The sequence below is a fragment of the Xenopus laevis genome, chromosome 5L (genome assembly GCF_017654675.1).
Source record: "Xenopus laevis strain J_2021 chromosome 5L, Xenopus_laevis_v10.1, whole genome shotgun sequence".
In the NCBI taxonomy this organism is placed as follows: domain Eukaryota; kingdom Metazoa; phylum Chordata; class Amphibia; order Anura; family Pipidae; genus Xenopus; species Xenopus laevis.
The window spans coordinates 129,333,682-129,350,859 of NC_054379.1; the positions used below are offsets into that span (position 1 = coordinate 129,333,682).

The 17,178-nt window shown below is 36.1% G+C and overlaps 1 protein-coding gene across 2 annotated transcripts in view; it reads right to left on the reverse strand.

Moving 5' to 3' along the window:
- Window positions 1–4,410: 4,410 nt before the first annotated feature.
- The window catches only part of plod2.L (procollagen-lysine, 2-oxoglutarate 5-dioxygenase 2 L homeolog), an 83,525-nt gene continuing 70,757 nt past the window's right edge, over window positions 4,411–17,178 (reverse strand). Inside the window, exons 14-20 of one of the 2 annotated variants that reach the window (XM_018263828.2) lie at window positions 16,026–16,088; window positions 13,313–13,426; window positions 12,674–12,739; window positions 10,698–10,802; window positions 9,314–9,460; window positions 8,275–8,400; window positions 4,411–6,959 (exon numbers count right to left, since the gene is read on the reverse strand). In XM_018263828.2, coding sequence (XP_018119317.1) covers window positions 6,804–6,959; window positions 8,275–8,400; window positions 9,314–9,460; window positions 10,698–10,802; window positions 12,674–12,739; window positions 13,313–13,426; window positions 16,026–16,088 — 777 coding nt within the window. In that variant the 3' untranslated portion in view covers window positions 4,411–6,803. The remainder of the gene's footprint in view (window positions 6,960–8,274; window positions 8,401–9,313; window positions 9,461–10,697; window positions 10,803–12,673; window positions 12,740–13,312; window positions 13,427–16,025; window positions 16,089–17,178) is intronic. The other variant, XM_018263829.2, reaches the window with a different exon arrangement.

Sequence of the window (17,178 nt, forward strand, 5' to 3'; positions counted from 1 at the left end):
CATACCATCACCTTAGTTATTACACTGGAGTAAACATTTAGGGGCCGATTCACTAACTTCGAGTGAAGGATTCAAAGGTAAAAAAAGTTTTTTTTGGGCTACTTTGACCATCGAATGGGCTACTTCGACCTTCGACTACGACTTCGAATCGAAGGATTCAGACTATTCGATAGTCGAAGTACTGTCTCTTTAAAAAAACTTTGACCCCCTAGTTCGCCATCTAAAAGCTACCGAAGTCAATGTTAGCCTATGGGGAAGGTCCCCATAGGCTTGCCTAACTTTTTTTGATCGAAGGATATTCCTTCAATCATTGGATTAAAATCCTTTTAATCGTGCGATTCGAAGGATTTTATCGTTCGATCGAAGGAATTATACTTCGATCGTTCGATCGAACTATCTGCGCTAAATCCTTCGACATTGATATTCGAAGTCAAAGGATTTTAATTCCTAGTCGAATATCGAGGGTTAATTAACCATCGATATTCGACCCTTAGTGAATCGGCCCCTAATTTAGGGTTTAAACATACATTTTTTAAATCTTAGCATGAGTTAAGCCTCGAGCCAGGACCTTAAAAGGATACTATTCTATTTATCAAATTTAATAAGTATAACCCTTCCTTCATATATACCGATTCTCTGATTCTCGTCTAGCCCATTCACCTATTCTATCTTACAGAAAAGGAAAGCAGGAACATGGTATTTAATAGTAAAAAAATAAGTTTCACAAGTCCCTTAATGTTTATTTTATAAGACTATTAGTTGCACACACACGTTTGGCATCTTTTGACAAGATTATTTTCTTGTTCCATGGATTCAAACTTTCCCTGACCATGCTGAGATCTTTGGAGTGAAGTCAGCCGTATGGTTTGGAATGGTCCATCTCTGCTTGCATCTCTGCAATGTGTCAAATAATATAACATAAATAGCTCTGCAGATTCTACCAGGAAACACCAGGACCAGTTTCTAAGAATTCCTTAATGCAGATTTCTTGGCATTAAAAAAAAAAAGTTCAAAAACCACACAAATCTGAAGCAACAACAGCATTTCATTGCAGAGGAGACATGAAAAGAGAAACCTAGACCAAATGCCTGCAGATACATGAAGAGCTGAGCCAAATTCTTACTGCTCATTGAAGCATATCAAAGTCCTTCATTAATTAACAGCATGTAAAACACATGACGGGAGCTGCAGATTTAATTATTCCGTGCACTGTCTAGCAAAGGTTCTTTGATTCTGCTGGACAAATATGCGCACGGTTCCTTTTAAAGCAGTTTCCTGTTTTAACTGTAGAAATAAAAAACTTAAAGGGAGACTGTCATCTCTGCTTCAAAATTTCTTCTTGAGCCTGCAACCCCAATAGGTGCCCCAAGCAGGCACCCAAGGACACAACTTTCCAGTGAGTGAGCTGCTGAATATTGTGCATGAAAGTTTGCTGTATTGCTTGACTTGGCAGAAGTTCCATAATAATAAAAACTCTCTACACAGCTTATAAACAGTGTGCGGTGTTTGGTGATTAAGATACATGGTATATTTAGGTTCTGGGCACAAAATATCCTGTTCCCTCCTATTATGCTTTAGCAACTGATTATGTGTAAATGAAACCCTTTGTAAAAAGGATATTTTACTTCCAAATACACATATAACATTTAAAATGCTCCTATAATTACAGATCCTTTCAGATTTAATAAGCTCTTTTCCAGAGAGGATATTTTCCAAGCCTCTAAGCAGCAATTAACGTGCAATGTGTTCATTTACTGGATTAAGCAATTTGGTGTTGGAGCTCAGCACTGCCACTGAACTCTAACACTCAATAAGCAGAATTGAACAAATGTGTTGAAGAACTGCCACATAGGTCTAGGGTTTAGAGCTGAATAAATAATAACTCAAACAGATGGGATTATTAGTAGTGATGGGCGAATTTATTCAGCAGGCGTCAAAAACGGGCGCCGGTGTAAAAAAAAAACGGGCGCCGGCGTCAAAAACGAGACGCCGGCGCCGTTTCGCGAATTTTTCGCCGTTTCGCGAATTTCGCTAATTTTTCAGCGAAACGGCGCAAATTCGCCCATCACTAATTATTAGAATTGTATTGTATCAATGGGTAAAAGTTAGAACATACTATTTGATAAATGCATTTCTAAAAATCCCATAGGAATGAATAGACCGTGTGTGAGTTATTATTCATTCAGCTCTAAGCACACATTTTGATAAATGTGCCCCTATGTGCCAGGGGCAATTCTGCTTATGGAGTGTTACAGCTCAGTGGCAATGCTGCAATTGCTAAATACAGTAAATGAACGCATTGCACATTAATGGCTACTTATTGACTTGGAAAACACCCTCACTGGAAAAGAGCTTATTGTTAAATCTGAAAGGATCATGATATTTTATTGGGTGTTGACTTCACTGATCATTAAGCCCATTAGTGGTTCCTGCCCAACAAACTAAAAGTTTTGCAAAACAGTCAACCTTTTGTTTTTGTAGTCCATTTATCTGAGGTAGGGAGTGTTAAAAGGATGAAGGTAAATTAGGGTTGTATACAGTTTACTGTATACAACAGCCAAGCCAAGCCAAGTAGCAGCTATAAATGTTTTTGGCAGTGAGCCTTAGTTCATCCTGTAGTTTGCAAACCATTGCCCTCTAGGGATGAGCTAAATGTTTAGCCGTGTTTTGCAGAGAAAAAAAACACCCACAGACTATAATGGATAGTTTAAAAAAAATGTTGCGCGGTTTTAAAAAATATTGCACAGTTTGAATTGTGTCCATTCAAGTTAATGCGTTGTCCCCCTCATTGTTGTCCTCCAATTTAACTGGATTAGATTCTTGTAAGGATATCTGCTTCTCAGCTTACTGTATGTAGGAAAAAATGAAATGTATGTACAAACACCATGACCATTGTTTAATCAGTACTACATGAATAAGAAACAAACAGCAGCAAGCCATAAAGGTGACCCAGGGTTGGATGTGCCAGGTTCAGCATACGGGAAAAATGATCTTAATGAAATACAAGAATTGCCATCACTAGGATGGATCAAAATCTATCCTTGTATTAACCAACTAACTTGCCAGTAGCCACAAAAGGTTCAAAGTCCATGGGAGTTCATCACGTAGAGCAGTTGGGTGATGTAGACTTATAGCTGAAAAACCACCACCTAAAGATCCGATGAGGTTGTTCAGGGTTGTAGTTTAGTACAGGTATGGGACCTGTTATTCAGAATGCTCGGGACTTGGGGTTTTCTGGATAACGGATCTTTCCATTAATTTGAATCTTCATACCTTAAGTCTACTAGAAAATCATGTAAACATTAAATAAACCCAATAGGCTGGTTTTTCTTCCAACGAGGATTCGTTTTACCTTAGTTTGACTCAAGTACAAGGCACTATTTTATAATTACGGAGAAAAAGGACATTTTTAAGAATTAAAGAATGGATTATTTGGATAAAATAAAGTCTATGGGAGACGGCCTTCGGAGCTTTCTGGATAATGTGTTTCCAGATAATGGATCGCATACCTGTACTAACAATTTTATTCCAACCAACCAACCACTATGGGAATTATTCATCAACTGATTGTAAAGAGTTATGCTCAGATTTGAATGCAACAAAGTCTTGAGCTACAGTTCCAAACACCCTTCTGTTCTACAGCCCCCAGCTCTTGCCTTGAAAGTTAACTCTAAATTAACTACTTGTCACATTTTAGCTAGGTCTTAGGCAATCATGTCATTAATTACTTCTTCTCCAATATGTTCATAAGCAGTATTTTGTGGCTGCTAATGGACAGAATGTTGGATAAACCATGTAACATCTGCACCTCGGTTTATAAAAAACACTTAATTTTTTTAGTCTTGTTTCATATATACTTTACCTTTAGTAATTCACTAAGGGGCACATTTACTATGGGTCGAATATCGAGGGTTAATTAATCCTCAGTACTTCGAAGTCGAAGTAAAATCCTTCGACTTCAAAGTCAAAGGATTTACCGCATTTCGTTCGATCGAACGATCTAACGATTCTAAGGATTTTAATCTATCGATCGAACAATTTTCCTTCGATCAAAAAAAGCTAGGAAAGCTTATGGGGACCTTCCCCGGCTAACATTGGTGCTCGGTAGCTTTTAGATGGCGAAGTAGGTGGGCGAAGTTTTTTTTAAAGAGACAGTACTTTGACTATCGAATGGTCGAACGATTTTTAGTACGAATCGATCGATTCGAAGTCGTAGTCGAAGTAGCCAATTCGATGGTCGAAGTACCCAAAAAAAAAAACTTCGAAATTCGAAGTATTTTTTATTCTAAACCTTCACTCAAGCTTAGTAAATGTGCCCCCTAAGGTATACAACGCCATGCATTTTTATGTTATGAGTAACCTAGCACAACATACTGCTATTACGCCTCTCAAAAACACACTGACAATGCATTATTTTAAATTATTTATTTATCACAAATTTTTGATGGCGTCTACTTTTCAGGACCAAAGATTTGTTCAAGTACAACAAAGAGATAAAAGGAACTGCACATATGCAAATTATATCATAGACATAGACACAAAAAAAGGAAAGCTTAACAACGTTTCCACACACAATTCAAGTAATTTAACATGTTCATAAAATGTACTTATCTCAGAACACATTTTTAAAATGTGCAAGCATTTGCCGTTCTTGGCCAAGTGTCCACATTTTGGAATAAAAGGAATCACTTTGTGTATAGAGTAATTACACTATTTTCTTATTAAGGCACTTCACTTTAGTAGACGATTATATACACCTTGATGCTTATTCAGGCTTTGGCATTGAGCAGAGAACAATATATAAAGCTTGGGGACATTTCTGACTCTACAATTAAAGTTACCAATGGCAGCTTTCTATCACTATTTGCCTTCAACTTGCCTCATGGCAGAAGAGTCCCGTGGCACACAAAAAATGCTACAGTAAATCTAGTGAATCATAGAAACCCCAGATGTTAATGTTTTTTATTATATGGTAAAAAGATACCAAGATGTCTGTGCCCCTGAGATGCCTGTGCCCTGGATATTCTGAATCTGTTTTAAAAACCTAGGTGCTAAATGGAACCAATCAAATCTTTGCTTTCATCTTCTATTTTGCAGTAGATCATTAATTGGTGATTGGTTGTTACTGTACCATGAAAAGGGCTTGCTCTGGTCCAAGGGTGATTACTTGCATGTGACTAAAATAGCAAAAGTTAAAATGAGAAAATGTAAAAATAAAATAGTGAAAAAAATATTCTAATCCATAGTAGACAAAGCCTTTGTCTTAACTTCAACAGTAAAGGGGATCTATTAGGATTTGCTATCATTACTTAGAATCTTCATTTAAAATTTGAACTGCTCCGTGCAATTTCAATAGAGATCAGTGGAAAGTGAAAACCGCAGCGATCCGGTTGCAGAAAAATTGCAATATTAAGAAATTAGGAGCAAAATATTATTAAAAAAAAACAAAAAAAACAATTGTAACTGTAAATAATGTCTGAGGAAATAATGATATAAAATGGGATCAATCAGATGACTTTTCTCACTGACTACGAAATAAAATTATACCACAGCACAATATTTTTTATTTATAAATGTTTGCTTCTCTAAAATGTGTATACAATTTGACACTTAATTGGAAAACTTTAGGGCAGTCTACCTTAGATAAAATTAGAACTGAAGCTGGGAATAAATTATCAGGCATACCTGGGTATGTATTATTGGGTAATTATGATACACTCTTCTGTATAGGTCTATACACAAGACTATCAGGATAAATGAATGTAATATTAGTAGTGGTGGGTGAATTTATTCGGCAGGCGCAAATTTGTGGGGGAATTTCCTCGTTTTGCCATCGGTGAACAAATTCTGAAAATTGCCGGCGTCAAAGCCATTTGACGCCCGTGACAATTCCGACGCTGGCGACGCGTTTCACAGCGAAACAGGACAAGTTTGCCCATCATTAAATATTAGCATTTAAGAAAGTATTTGAAATAATCCATGAAGTTATTACATCAGCTGTGCACACATTCGTTTATATTAATTAATTTTCCATTCCATTGGTCCCTGCTCTACACCTTCGATTTCACGCAACTTTAAACTAGACAGGACAGTGGAGCTTTTAGATTTCTTCTATAGCTTTTTCAAGGTTACATTAAAAAAATAGCATTCACATCACTTATGGGGAAAAAGTGTTAAATATGTTTTAATATCCACCATCTTTTAGATCCTACTCTTAAAATATTCTCCCAAAAGCAGACATTGATATTAGTAAAAGTCTGCCAATGTCAACCTAAGTCAATACTAGAAACTGCCTGTCTTGTGTAGTAGTCTCAGAGCCAATAGCATAGATATTATAGAGGTCTAGGGCAGCAGCAGTGTAGTCGAGTGAATCTTGAAGCTTCAGCCCAGAGTCACTAGGTGCGGTCACATTACAGTGCTTGGCTTTAGATGGGGTTGAAGAGGTTACATTGCAGACTACTCAATCACCAGTTCCTGTGGCACCTTCTGACACAAGGCGTCTGGTTTTAAAGGCAGACATGATTAAGACAATATGACAGGAGATGGTGGATTCCATTCAAGTCAAAAGCTTACACATTTTAAGAATGTGAAATTAGAGGCAGCTGAACTTCCATCACAAATTTTAAAAAAATAAATAAATTTCCTCTTTTGGTCAGTACAAGTTTTTTTTTAAAATTACACAGTAGCAAATTTTCTGTTTGGAAGGAGTTCTATAAATTATAACAAGTCACATCAAGAAATATAGAAAACTCTCTAGAAGAGTTGCTACAAAATAGGAAGTTGGCATCATGTATTTTTTTTTTTTATGGATCAATGAATGAGACTGCTATGTATCTAGTTCCATTGGTGACAGGAAGACCTTCGTGTAAGTGTGTAAGACGTCCTGGGTGCATGAAACTCCAGCCTTTTCTTGGAGAATCAATTGAGCAGTTATATCTAGAAAACTTACACCCACCTCCCTGCAAAAACAAAGAGGGAGAAAGACAAATATTAGAAGAAAGGTCAATGTGAAGGGGATGACAGAGGGAAGTGGGTTCACAGCAAGATGGATGAAAAGATGAAAAATTCTTTACATTGTGTAAGTTAAGACATGATATGACCAAAGTAGATAGAAAGCCCTGGGACAATACCCTAAGCCTTAAAGGGTAACCACTGCTAAAATTTAAATTTTATATAGGCTTCATTACACTGAAATAAGAAATTTTCTAAATACAATCAATTACAAGTTCTGTACTATTTCTGAAATAATCACGTTTATCTTCTCTATCCCCCTCTCAGCACCTGTTTCTCTTCATTCTGTCTTCATACAGGAGTTAGGAGCCTGATTTTCATTGAGAGTTGGATATATTTTATAAGGGTGACTTCCTTTCCTAGCAGATGTATTAGAGCTCACTCAAATAACTGATTCCAGTACAAACAAAATCTAACAAAATAACTGATTTTGGCACAATCCTGCATGTAGAGAGACATGATTTCTGGTGATTGTACTAGAGTGAGTTCTAATACATCTTCTAGATAAAAGGAACCCCTCTAATATATTTATATATATATAATACACAAAAGCCATGAATATCCTGTAAATTATATCCTTATAAACGGTGAGTAGTGATGTCATGAGTTATAAACGGTGAGTAGTGATGTAATTTCTGTCACATGACTCACTAAAATTTGTGTATTATAATAAATAAAGTACCCCCAGTTGTAAAATATGAGGATATTAGAAGTTACCTCGGAGTTCCATGACCTGTATAAAAACACTCGGCCTTCGGCCTCGTGTTTTTATATGGTCATGAAACTCCTCGGTAACTAATAATATCCTTATATTTTACAAGAGGGGGTACTTTATTCACTATATATTGGATTTTATTGTCATTCAAATCAGACTCCCAACTCCTGCATGAAAAGAGAATGAAGAGAGACAGATGCTTAGAGGGGAACAGTGAATTTGAATATATCAAAAACAGTTCAGAAATTTTAATTGATTATATTTAGAAATTTTCTTATTTCAGCATTTTCGCAATAGTTCCCCTTTAATCTCAGGATTAGTATTGTTTTGCCATGAACATAGATTTTTCTTATTTAATGACAAGGAACAGCTTTACTATAGAGAAAGAGCAAACCATTTAAAAATAAATTGTTTGTTAAAATACAGTAAGTATAGTAAATGGCAATTAAGAATGTAGAGGATGATGGCTTTCCAGATCCTATACCTATTATCTGTTAATTATATACTAACTCACATGTTAATGAAAGTATTTTGTCACCATATCCTACCTGGAAATCTATATCTTTCTTGTTAAGTGCAATATTGATAGTGAATGTTGAAGCATCGTGATGGGGACGGAGAAATGATTGTCGATCTGGAGTATATTTTACAACAAAATTAAGCAACGCGTGCCCCTAAAGATGTGTGAAAAAGAATTTCAAAGCATTAATCATCTCTTTGAGAGAGGTGAGAGAACAGTTATTATTAAATATATATATATTCAGTTCAATACATTCATTTATTGTGTGTAACGTCATCTGGCAACTACCCAAGTATTGCTTCTATTGACTAACTTGAGTAGGCTCATTAAAACTTATTTCTGATTACTACAATTAGCACTTGTGTTAATGAACAACCTCTGGGCAATTTGTCCTCTCAGCCCTTGCATTCCACAGCTACATTTGGTTGTTTCTGCATAAACACAAAATATGTGTAGAAATATATACACTGTAGAACCCCTATTTTACATTTCCCAGGGGACAGCAGTAAACAGTGTAAATTTTGGGTAACTGTAAAATAACCCCACCCCCAAAAAGACGCCACTTTCCAGGGGACTACAAAAAAAAGTGTCAATTCTGGGAAACGTAAAAGCTAGGAACATAAAATCAGGGATCTACTGTATATTGATAAAGGAATCTGAGCATTCGTAGACAAATCTTTATTTGCTTTTCACTTTATTCTGATATAAATATATATATTCTTGAAATAAAATCGGCTAAAAATATTTTCAGGACTCATATCATAAAAAAATTGTGATGTTGCACTTTCCCATTGTATGTGATATCACTTATTACTAAAAAATTCTCCCTGAACTAATAAATAAATTCATGCTTATCCTAAGAGGCTTAAACTAGAGCCACTCCATAAGGGAACCTAGTTCTAGTCTATCCCAGTACCATAATAGAAAGCTCAGGTAAGAACAGAGCTTGCAGGTAAGAGAGGAAGAGGAAAGAGGTAGTAATTTAATATGGAGCCGGTTATTGCTTTATATAAACAACGTCAAGTGTCTGAGCTCCTCGAATAGGTGAATGTTAGATATTGCCATACCTTTGTGTAATAGCCAGCGAAGACTTTCAAAGTTATAGGAGCAATGTATTCCCTTATAAAATGGAGCCATTCCTCATCTAAACCAATCTGTTTCATGTGGATGTCATCAGTTGGCACATTCTCATATCCACCAGCAATTCGAGTATCCTAATTTAATATTTTAAAAAGAGGTTAATTCTTCTGTAGCTAGGAATGCCTTGAAATACATGAACCTCAATTCTATATGCAAACATAATTGCCTTACTGCAGTTTACCTATATTGCATACAGTGGGTTACAAAATAAGGGAACCAACAAGGTATAGCTCAAAATCATAAGTTCAACAATTAACAGAGAACTGTACAGGTATGGGACCTGTTATCCAGAATGCTCAACACCCAGGGTTTTCCAGATAACAGATCTTTCTGTAATCTGGATCTCAATAGCTTAAGTTAACCACAAAATTTTAAACAATATACAAACCCAATAGGATTGTTTTGTCTCCAAAAAGGATTTATTATATCTTAGCCCGGATCAAGTACAAAGTACAGTTTTAAGTCTTTGGGAGATGGCCTTCTTGTAATTTTGAGCTTTCTGGATAATGGGTTTCCTTATAAGAATTACCTTGCCTTTATTTAAAATCTACCTGTTGCCCACTGTTAAACTAAACTAAGGGTGAACTAATGCCTTCTTGCAGGTTCATTCATTCCACTGACTTATTTTCATAGTCGAATACTGACAATGGAATATAATGCCATTTTACAGAATCATGTGCCCCCTACGTTACAAACACTGTCCCGAAATTACAATACAATTCTATCGTACAATGCTAAACAAATTCTGAACATCAGGATCAAGTAAAATCCCTTCATTGGCCTCCCCATTCACAACATCTAAACATTAAAGAAACACTTTAAACCTTAATGGGAATGTGTGGAGTGCACAGGGATAAACACACTTTCCTTCCTTCATCCCTTAATGAGGCATAATGTAGGAACATTTTCTAGAGGAACAGTTCCAAGAAACACTGCAGCAGTTCTGTTTAGGTGCTTGTAAATAATATATTTTTATTTCTGTTATTTTGTTTACTTTTTCCAGGAATGGAGCGTGCTAAAACAAGGCATCACTAGTCATAATGACCCAGGAAAGCATATAGGTATGTATAATCTAACACCTAGTTATGGCCATAACGGCATTGTATGTATCAGTAATATGTCACTTTAAAACAGTATTCTGCAGTTTTCACCTGCCACCCATTCATTATAAATAAGCCTAGGAAATAAGATGATGAGTTTGCAAATGCACATCAAAATCTATTTGTATCCCTTTAACTATTGCAGTGCTACATAAGCAGCCACTAATATCTTCCACAGACAATAGTTATTGATCACAGAAAAATGTCATACTGTATTTCTGCTGCCAGACCATTCACCAAAGTGCTCCATTTCTTCTACAAGTTCATCACAGGCCTTTTCTGAAAGCACTGGAAACCAGAAAACATCTGGACATGGCTGAACAAGAAATAAAACAATTAATATATAATACAATACAGCATATTTATGGTTAGGAAATAATGGTTAGGAAAAAAAAAACAGTTTGTGGATTTATAGGGCACAAGAATTCTGTTGGTTTTTCTAAAACAGTGGAGGAAAGAGTTTCCCAGGACTATTTACTGACAGATTCCCCTTCTGTGCCTTAAATCTAAGATGCAAGGACGGAGTTCAGCAGGCCACTATGAGCACTGTAAATACTATATATTTCACTAGGCAGGTTGTAGATACTTGGCTCTCTTTATAACAAATTGCACTTGGCAGCTAAGATGTTGGACATTGCCCAACACTTTAGGTATTTCAGATGGGACTGCAGCTGGGAATGGGTTATCCTATGGTGAACCTTTATTCAGTAAGCCACTTCTTCAAATGTAATCTTGGACTTGATGTTTAGAAAGATGAACCATGTATTGATTCATCATAAGTCCTAGCTCAGGGAGCTAGAAATACTGCCTGTTAGTACTACTCAAGTGGCCAGCTAGATTTAATATTTAATAGAAAATGTCACTGTTCATTGCGATCCTTTTTCATAGTTGCGAGCAAGGATTAAAAAAAAAAATGTACAAAACGTTTCATGGGTAGCAGCCTTAAAGGATAAATAAAATACAATAGTCCAGAAAATGACTGATTAAATAAATGGAAAGTGTTTCCAAGCTTTTTGTCATCCCGGACTAGCTGGAGTTCACCCCTGGCTGATACAAAATGCCCGGAATGCCTTTGCCCTAAGGGGGTTATTTATCAAGGTCCGAATTTATCTCAATATTTTCTGCTACAAACTCCTATCAAATCCGCTCTGGTTTTTATGCTTATTTATAATTACATTTTCCAGAAAATTTGCTTTGCAGGGAAAAATCAGATTTTCAGATTTTTTTCCGAATTTTCACCCGAAAACTTTGGGGTATTGCACGAAACCCAGTGCACATCAAAAAATCATTGGGACCTCTCCCATTGACTTATATGCAACCTCGACAGGTCTGAGATGCCGGATTTTCAGATTTGGACTTTTCCATACTCGGTGTTTAATATATTCTGAAAAATTCATGATTTTTTAAAAGTCCGATTTTATAATAATAAAAAAAAAATCACAAATTTTTGCTTCGGAATTTAGAAAATAATCCCCTTAGTGTAAGAAAAACTATTTTCACTATTTACTGTTAATGGTTCTTTTATATAAATAACCAGTATGGTTGTTAGTATGGTTTGGTATGACCAGTGTGTGTGTGTGTGTGGGGGGGGGGTCATAGGTCCTCATACTAATACATAAAGTTATATATGTAACCCTTTCTTTGTCTACCCACAGATGAGGTAGGCGGTGTTTGACCACACTGGTGTTCCAATGACTGTTGGGGAAATAAGTCAGTACTGTCCCCACCATTCTTGCTCCTTATAGGACAGTGGTTTTAGGTCACGGCTGCCAAAACCGGTGTGTGTGTGGAGGGGAGTGGTCTATTACTAGTGGGCATATGGCCCGAGTTATGACTCTTAATTCTGCCAAAACTCTTATCTCCTTTCAATATTTTCTGTTCATGTGCATTTAATAACATTTGAGCTGTATGGTTAAACAATTACTACATCTATAGTTCATATATCACATATCATGTGCACTTTGACCTTGCCTACAGCTCTGGTTCTAATCATTCCAACACTCTATCTACCTGTCAGCAGAGAAAAGCAGCAGTAACGAGTGAGAAAATCACTCAACAGACATTTCTAAATGTGAAATGATTTTGTTTGTGTAGCTATATTCATTCTTTGTTTTTTATTCCCATCAAAAGTTTGGTTTTGGTTTTGTTAAACAAGATTGGACAAGCCTAAACACGCAGTATCCTTACCTGTTCAACAATGTTTTGGGTAAAGATCTTTGAGTAGTTTGCACTTATATACTTTTCTTTCCAGTCCTGAAAAATATATATGACAATGGCATAATTACTACAATAATATTAATATCACATAATATCAAGAAAACATTGAGTTGGCCTGGGAGAGGGTACTAGGCCAACAGGGGAGAGACCTAATAAAAAAAATGATCAAAAAACAGTGTGTGCCAGGGTCCATAGGGAGGTAGGCAGTTTGGGGAAATATTTTCGTAGTGCTTAATGTAGTAAAGTGAAGGCATTTGCATCCCCTTAAAATTCCAGCCATTAAGAAGCAATGGATAAGGGTAGGCTGGGGTTACAAAGTATGGTAATAAATGATGACAGAACCCATTTAAGCACACAAGAACAGGAAAATAATATTTTGCTAGGCCCAACACAAAAATAAACTAAATAGTAAATACATGAACTAAGTGAAAGTAAACAGAAAATAGACAATAAATCTGAACTAAAAGGAAAATAGTTATGGTTTTTTATGCATAATAAGCAAAGACAGTTTTAAAACTACATACAAATGCAAATCACTAAACACACAAGACACTTGACATATGACCAGAATTGCTTCTGTCCGACACATAGATTTTGTTACATACATACCACAGGATTCTCAAATATTTGCCAGAGGTCATTGTTATAGTGAGTAGTATTGTAATTGGCGGTTGAAAGGAGTCTTCCAAATTCATGTCTGTTTGTTATGTACATGAAAACACCCTACAGCAAACAATTTGACATAGATTAGATGAGAGGCCAAGGAGACAAGGGGCCACGTGTAAGAGCTGACAATAGCGAAAAGAATCATTTCAGAAAACAAAAAGATCATGAAACTAAATCTTTTTATACAGAAAAGCAGAAGAGAATTTGTGTAAGGGGATGTCAAACAAGAAGATGTCTGTAAGGGTGAAGGCTTATTAATTATGATCCAAGAGGAGACGCTTGTACATTGTACTGTACCTGAAAAAAAGCACATTGAGTGTATTGAATCTATATAACTTGAAAAGTGCTTTAATTTACCTCCCAACCTTTAAAAATTACATATTGGGAAATTAATAATCACACAAAATCCACGACAAACTCCACCTACATTATAGAAAGCCACACCCCTCTGTGGTCCACAACATAGAAGACACATAAAACCTATTTATATTACTTAGATTGGTTAAAACACGGTTGAGTAGAAAAATAAGAAAATCATGTTAAATTGGCCTCCCATTGGCATGTTATTTGGGAGGCAAACATTAATAAGAAAAGTTGAATTGTTATGTAGAATTTGGGGCCTGCTGGAAAATTATTATTCTCAGACCAAATGTTCTTTTGTCAAAATATATTTTTTAAAGACATTCCAATTTTATATAAAAAGCAAGCAGCAATTTAATCAGAGATGGTAACATTAATTACTGGTGATGAATAAATAATTTGCCAGCATGTTAATTATGGAGTTAAACTGAGACAAAGGACATAAAGACGTGGCTAACCCTACCCGGCCCACACAGTCATTTTGCAGGAGCACAATAATTGTGTGTTGAGCTGCCTTGATGTCTTTTCTTTACAGTGAACAGAAGGCGTTTCATGGGCAGTAGAACTTACTCATTTTGTTCAATTACAAACAAAATATAGAGTATAAGGGGAAAAAAGCAGCATTATAATTATGTAGTCCACAGAGTTTCTGTTTGGCTTCAGGATTTCAGCTGGCAACTGTCTATCCCACATGTAAGAAAACTCAGTCAGTTTGGTTTCCAGCAAAATACTCATTCATCTTATAAGGTATGTTTTCAGCTTGGCTCTCTCTTAATTCTGCTGCCTCTGTTATACATGGATCTTAACATTGTAATTGGCAGCCAAAAATCAAATGCCCATGAATAATGTAAGAAAGCTGATTAAACTACTGACATTTGAGGAGTTCCCCCTTTTTTGAAATTTTTGTCATGCAAAGGATTTTCCTAACTTCATTCAGTGAATACTTTCTAAGAAGATGTTAACTCAAAGCAGAATTAAATCCTAACAATAAATATGGGCAGAAATGTTGTATTTTCTATACTGAACTTACTGCACCAGCCTAAAGATTCAGAATAGCAGTAATGATCCAGACCTTCAAAGTTGTCACTGGTGCTCACCATCTTGGAATTTGTCACTGACACGGACATGCTCAGTGTGCTTTGGACAACTGTGGAGGTTAAGCTTAGGAGTTGTTGCAAATCATCAAGCAGAAACGTAATTTCATTTGTCACAGAAGCTGCTGGAACAGGGCTGATTATTGAATTGTGATGCAAATTGCACCAGTTTCTGAGCTGCCATGTACAAAAAATCTGAATTAATTACTAATGAAGTAATTAATAATCAGTCTTGTATTGTGAAATTTATTGTGAGTTGGTCCCTAAGCTCTTAGTTCCTAAGCTAATTAAGTGACAGCAGCCCAGAGCATGTGCAGTGAATCAGCAGAGAAAAAGATGGAGAGCACATATCTAGGGCAGTGATCCCCAACCAGTGGCTGTAGAGCAACATGTAGCTAGCCAACTATTTGAATGTGGCTCTCAGTGGCCTTATTTTTGAATTCCTAGTTTGGGAAGTTTTGGTTGCATAAAAAACAGTAGTACTGCCAAATAGAGCCATCTTGTAGGCTGCCAGTCCACATAGGGGATACCAACTAGCCAATCACAGCCCTTATTTGACATCTCCAGGGAATTTTCATGCTTGTGTTGCTCCCCAACACTTTTTACATTTGAATGTGGCTCACAGTTAAAAAAAGGTTAGGGACCCCTGATCTAGGGGATGGAGAGCATCTAGGTGCATCTTTGGAAGCATACATCTTTACTACTAAAGGGCTGAGGTTGCTATGGGCTGGTACAGAAGCCCAAAACATAATGCACAACATTTCTACCCTACTTCTTTGCTAAGCTTAAAGTCGTCCTTTAAGGGGGATATTTACAGAATGCAGTTTGCAGCAATAATGCCTTCTAAACAATGGAGGGGGGGATTATTCTTTTTGCAGCCAGATCTTGGTAAAATGCAGTCATTAGGTGTAATTTCTTTGGCACATGCCCATCAGTCGTATATACTAAATGCCTTGATAGACTTATTTTGCCCTTTTTGATCTTGGGGTATTAATAACTAAGTCTCCATCTCTGCATACTTAAGTGTACTACTTATTAGACTACTTAAATACTAAGAGAAATTCATACACTTATATGAAATAATAATAATGCAAGGCTTCGATAAAAAAAACTGTTTTAGGCCAGACATGATGTGTATATGTGAAAACAGAAGAAAGTACAGTGAAAGGTTTATGAAAAGGTATTAAAAAAATCATATAAACCTTTGGGGGGCTGAACATATGGAAAGTTGCTGGAGATGGGGAGTCTTTTTCTCTCTGTAAATTCTAAAATGAAGAAGCATCAAAAAAGTGAACTTGTTTATCGTCTATTTTCTCTCTAATTTTGCCTAGATTGACTGTGGAGAAATGAAAATACATGTTCAAAAATATCAGCTTATCATTTAGGCCGAGAAGCTTCAACAGATCTGTATGGACAACATGCAGCTTCAAAGCAAAGCTAAGGAGGAGCAACATGGCCTGCCATGCCTTATATTGTGCGGCTATGATGTGGGCCAAAATGCCTTCAGAAATTGAAGAAGAATAAAAACGAGCAAAAGGAAGAAACAGTTACCACAGGCTTTATAAAACATAGTGAAGCTGTTAGCAAATATGGAAACTGTGGATGCAAAGAGCAGCACAATAAGATAGAAGAAGTGATTGCCATATAAAAGTGCACTCATGAACAAAGATGTTATGGAAATAAATAAGAAAGCAAATGTCTGATGGCAGAAGGGGTGAATGCTCCACTAGCATATTTTAGCTGGAGAAAAAATACCCAAAGACCCCAGTGCCTCTTCCCATTCACTTGGAGAAAGAATGTGTGACAGTGCTATACTGAGACTTTTATGCCCTAAAATGTTGTATGTTTCTTTTAAGGCTGAAAAGCACCAGTACTACCAAGAACATTTTCATGGTTGCAACTGCCAATGTTGTACTATTCAAGTAAAGGGAAGGCAATTTATGTTTTGCACATTTCAGTTAATTACTTTTTTTTTATTTAAATTTTTCTTATTGGCTAGAAATAGTCATTCATTACTAATTGCAAAATGATCCGTTTACTGAATATCAAATAAGACAAACACATGGAAGAAATGTGACCACACTATAAAACTAATTGCATGTATTACCTATTGTACAAATCCCATCAAGTTCTTTACTGACAGAGGATACTGAAAGCTGAAGCGCTGTGAGTTTATGATATGGTATATTAAAGGGTTGGTTCACTTTAAGTTAACTTTTAGTATGCTTCCTAATGGCAATTCCAAGCAACTTATATTGTACTTCATTATTTATGTTTTTTTATATATATTTTTTTAATTTCCTATTTTCTTCTTACTTTTTCCAGTTTTCATATGGGGGTCACTGACCCCGTCTA